Genomic DNA, 4775 nt, shown 5'->3' with positions numbered 1-4775 from the left:
AAACCAGAAAAAGCCTCCCCAGGACCAACAAGTGTTAGCTGGGGGAAGTTCTCCTGGGAATCCTCCACGGGATTTTGGCTTTCCTGGTTGGGGTTTCTACTGAGCAGACAAGAAAGGGGATGCCCAGTGCTCTCTGAGCCCCCTAAAAAGCCCTGAAAATCACATCCAAAGGGGAAAAATAAAAGCAGAATCAAATGCAGGACACCCAGGGAAGTCCTAAAAGTCCTTGACTCATAAATTTGGATATATCAGGCTTCAGATAATGTTCACTTGCAGGAAAAGACCACACAAAACCCATCCCAGAATTCAGATTTAATGCCTGAAAGGGACCTGAAAGTGTGAAGAGCGCTGTGTTGATTGTTAATTGGGGGCTAATTGATCCTTGAACCCTGGGTGTCCTGGACACAGGGTTGGAAACCTCCTCTCTCCTGTTCAGTCAGGATCTCCCAAATCCCTGGAGAAGGGAAGCAGGGAGGGAATTTCTTCCCCCTAGTCAGCAGGAGGTGCAGGTGGGTGAGATTTGGGATGCACCAGGGCCTCGTTTATGGGAAAGAACCTGGATAATGAGGATTCAGGAGTCACCTGAAGGACAGAAGAATCAAACACACTCTCTAGATCATGGAATTATGCCCTAAAAGGAAGAGGGAAGCGATGCCATAAGAGCTAAAAAGAAGAGCTGATGAATTTTTATGATGATGAGAAGAAATCTGCGCCCCAGGGGGCCACAGAGATGCTGTGGCCAGGTGGGAATGGGGCTCTTCTCCCAAGGAACAAGGGGCAGGACAGGAGGAAACGGCCTCAAAGTTGTGCCAGAGGGGGTTTAGATTGGATATTGGATATCAGGGAAAATTCCTTCATGGAAAGGGTGGGCAGGCACTGGAGCTGTGACACAAGATTTTGGGTGCCACTGGGCTGCCAGCACAGGCTCAAGCTCTGTCCTGCCTGCTAAAAAAAGAAAAACTGGGCTAATTTAGCATCTCAACTAGATCTGGGGGGAGAATAATAATAAAAAAGATCAGCAGAACTTGAAGGAGACCCCTCCCCCCCCCTCCTTCAAGCCCACCTTTATCTGCTCACCCTGAGGTTTCACAGACTCTGCTCCTGGGGAGCTGCTAAAAGCGCCAGCCTTCAACCAGCCAAAATATAACCCACCTGGGCGTTATTTCACCCAAATTTCACCCAGTTTAAGTTCAACCCACAGCCCATGCCCCAGAGGAGCTCACCTGGCAAAGTCCAGGTCGGCCTCCCGGGACATGGTGATGTTGGTGAGGTTCTGCTGCAGGATGAAGATGTTCCGACACATCTTCTTGATGCCCGACTCGCTGATGCGCTTGAAGTAGTGGGCGCCGTTGATGAGGATGCAGGAGATGAGGTGGCCCAACCCTGCCCAGGGGGAGGAGGAGGAGGAGGAAGGGGGTTCAGTGGCAAGAATTCATCACAAAACCCCAGGAATGAGTGCTTGTTGAGTGCACTGGAGCAAGGGATAACCGGGAACAGCCCTCAGGATCTGCATTTTAGGACTCCTCTCAACGTTCCTTTCTTCAGTAAAAACACAAAACTGCCCCCAAAATCCGAGTGGCAGAACCTCTGATGCCTCCTGGCTTTGCAGAATGTCCCTTTCCATCCCTCTGTCTGGGCAGAGCCAGGAACCCCAAAGCTGGGGTTAAGAGGAGGAGCCTCTCGTGTTTCCTGAGTGCGGGTGGGAATTCTGGGAATTTCAAGCCCACGGCTCAGCAGGATGGGAATGATCCCCCTGGCTCTGGGGGAAGGTGTTTCCCTCTCCTCACACACACACATGGAGCTGTTGGAGGGGCTCTATGGTGTGATGGTGAATAAAAAAAATCCTCTGTCTGCAGCCAGGTGGGAATTGGGGGGGGGATTACACAGATACTGCAAGCCTTGGGATCACGGGATCATGGAAGGGTTTGGATTGGGAAGGACTTAGGAGACCATCCAGTTCCTACCCTGACACCTTCCACTATCCCAGGTTGCTCCAACCTGGCCTTGGACACTCCCAGGGATCCAGGGGCAGCCACAGCTTCTCTGGGAAATCCAGTCCAGCCCCTCCCCACCCTCCCAAACAGCAATTCCTTCCCAATCTCCCATCTAAATGGCACTGGGAAGCCATTCCCTGTGTCCTGTCCCTCCATCCCTTGTCCCAAATCCCTCTCCAGCTCTCCTGGAGCCCCTTTAGGCCCTGGGAGGGGCTCTCAGGTCTCCCTGGATCCTTCTCTTCTCCAGGATGAACATCCCCAGCTCTCTCACCCCGTCAAACCCCCACAGGGATCTCCCATTGCCACCACCAACCCCCCAATCCACAGCAAGGCCGTGGAGCTTTAGATGAGGCCAGAAAGCCCTTTTCGAAGGCCCAAGGTGTGGTGGGAGGTGGCCCCCACCTTCGAAGATGTACTGGAACTTGTGCTGCTGCAGGCTGGCGCTCATGGCCTCCTCGATGGCGCTGATGTCCTTGTTGAGCCTCACCACCAGCGGGTCGTAGTCCATGCTCTCCACGTTGGCCACGATGGCGTAGTTGCCCTGCTTGGCCAGGGGGATCAGGTAGTGGAAGCAGTGAACCCTGCAGGGAAAGACGAGAGTGACAGTAACTCATGTGGATTTTTTTTGGGTTTTTTTGGGGTTTTTTTTTTTGCAGAGCTACACCCTGAGCCCCCCCGAGCTCTGCCCATGTGCACAGGAGAACAAACTGATGGTCCGTCAAATCTCTGCCATCTCTTCGATGCCTCGGAGTCAAAAGGGGAAGCAACGGAAATCCACCTGGCCTGTAAATTGCACCAGGGAAAAGCCTCCTCCCAGCCTCGGAGTGGACACCTGGCAGACTGAAAAAAAGGCATTTTGCTGCCTTGCGTGAAGTCAGAGACTTCGTGGAATTCTCCAGCCCTTTAAAAAAAAACCCAAAAAATAAAAATGCAGCTGGTTTGGGAAAGCAGGAAGGGAAGGTGCTGGTTGGGATCCTAAATGGTAGAGCAGGAAAACACCATCCCGCCTTTTTGTCAGGACAAAACCCCCCCAAAAAACCCACATTTTTCCTCAGCTCTGACACGTAATTCTGGAATCACAGAACAGTTTGGGTGGGAAGGGATCATTTAGTAAAGATAATTTAGTTCCACCTCCTGCCACGGGCTGGGACACCTTTCCCTGTCCCAGGCTGCTCCAACCTGGCCTTGGACGCTCCCAGGGATCCAGGGGCAGTCACAGCTTCTCTGGGAAATCCATTCCAGCCCCTCCTCACCCTCCCAGCCAGCAATTTCTCCCTAATCTAAATCTCTCTGCTAATTAAGACACGGAATTCCCTGAGCAATTCCTGCCCCCCTCACACTTTTGGTCATCTCTGGGGATGTGATCTGGCACTTCTGGACTGGCCTTTGATGCTGCCCCAGGCAAATTTACCCGTCTCTGATGCCACAATCTGTACTCTGGACACCTCCTCCATCCCCCACAGCCTGCCAGGCCGGCCCAGCAATCCCAAATTCCGGGTGTTTTACCTGACTTCCAGGTGCAGCACCAGCAGGCAGCGATCAGCCATCTCCTGGAAGGACCTGGCCAGCTCACTCAAGGTTTGCAGGATCTGCTCGGATGCAGGGAGCTGTTCCATGCTGGAATGGCTGTCCTGGCCTGGAGACATGGCTGGGAGGAGAAGATGGAACAGATTTGGGATGGTCCTCCAGCAGCTTTACCACCCCCAGCATCTCATCCGCGCCCGGCTCTGATTTGATGTGACACCAAAGTGCTCCTGCAGGGGATTCAACTCCCAAGTGAGCCTGGGGGGGGTTAATCAACCCTCGAGGATGGAAGATCCTGCCCTGGGATGGATATTCCTGCAGCTGCAGATTCCAGGATCGTTCCCCTGGGATGGATATTCCTGCAGCTGCAGATTCCAGGATCATTCCCCCTGCTGGGAAGAGCTTCCTGGGAGCTCCAACAGGTGACAGGATACTTTTTTTTTGGGTCATCACCCAAGCTCAGGGGACTCTTTACCTGCTGCCACCCCCTCAGAGGCACCTGGGAGGCTTTTTTTGGAGGGGTTTTGTTGGAATTCTGTTGGAATTTGTGCCAATCTGTAACCTCACCCCTCATTTTTTTATCCTCTTCCATTTAACCCTGAACCTCCTCTCCTGAAGCAAAGGAAGTGAATTCCCGAACAGGAATAACCTCCCATCCCACCCTAATTGGAGGAAACACATCCCAAATTCCCGAATTCAAGGCCTGGCTCAGGCAGCACTTTGGGACTGACATCCTGCCTTGTGGGATTAGCAAAGTTTGGGATCAAAATTCCTACAGAACTTCCCCTTGAATTAAATAATGGGATTGCCAGGGATTAAAATTTGGGATCCAATTTCCCGCCTAAAACCCTCTTGCTGGTGCTTCATATTCGGGTTTTATATGGCAAAAATCAGAGTTTTCCTTATGGCAAACAGGGGGGGGAAATCAGGGAATCATTAAAGGCTGGAAAAGCCCTTTAGGATCACGGAGTCAAAACCCATTTCCCGAGGCCACCGCTGACCCCACATCCCCAGCACGGCTTTGAAATCCCTCCAGGGATAAAGACTCCCCGAACAACCCTTTCCAGGAGGGAATTTTTTTCTCATATCCAACCTAAACTTTCCCCTGGCACAACTTTCCTCCTGTTTCGTGGCTTATTCCTTTTTTTTTTTTGGGGGGGCTGTTGGTCCGACCTGCTCTGGGGGAGAGAGGAAACCCTCCCTGAGCTTTGGGATGGCTCCTAAAATTCAATTTTGCTCCTAAAAGTTAAACCACAT

The 4775-nt window shown here is 52.1% G+C and overlaps 1 protein-coding gene across 1 annotated transcript in view; it reads right to left on the bottom strand.

The window, feature by feature from the left end:
* Nucleotides 1-1223: 1223 nt before the first annotated feature.
* LOC114072619 (exocyst complex component 4-like) overlaps nt 1224-4775 on the bottom strand; it is a gene marked incomplete at both ends in the record, with an annotated part of 9268 nt that continues 5716 nt past the window's right edge. The window contains 3 exons of the mRNA XM_027910496.1: nt 1224-1383; nt 2397-2575; nt 3501-3642. Coding sequence (XP_027766297.1) covers nt 1224-1383; nt 2397-2575; nt 3501-3642 — 481 coding nt within the window. The remainder of the gene's footprint in view (nt 1384-2396; nt 2576-3500; nt 3643-4775) is intronic.

Source organism: Empidonax traillii, unplaced genomic scaffold (assembly GCF_003031625.1).
Source record: "Empidonax traillii isolate 1590-97213 ecotype Southwest subspecies unplaced genomic scaffold, ASM303162v1 scaffold3604:size12079, whole genome shotgun sequence".
NCBI classification, from domain to species: Eukaryota; Metazoa; Chordata; class Aves; order Passeriformes; family Tyrannidae; genus Empidonax; species Empidonax traillii.
Note: the sequence above shows the minus strand (reverse complement) of the source record. Positions and strands in the feature narration are given on the sequence as shown.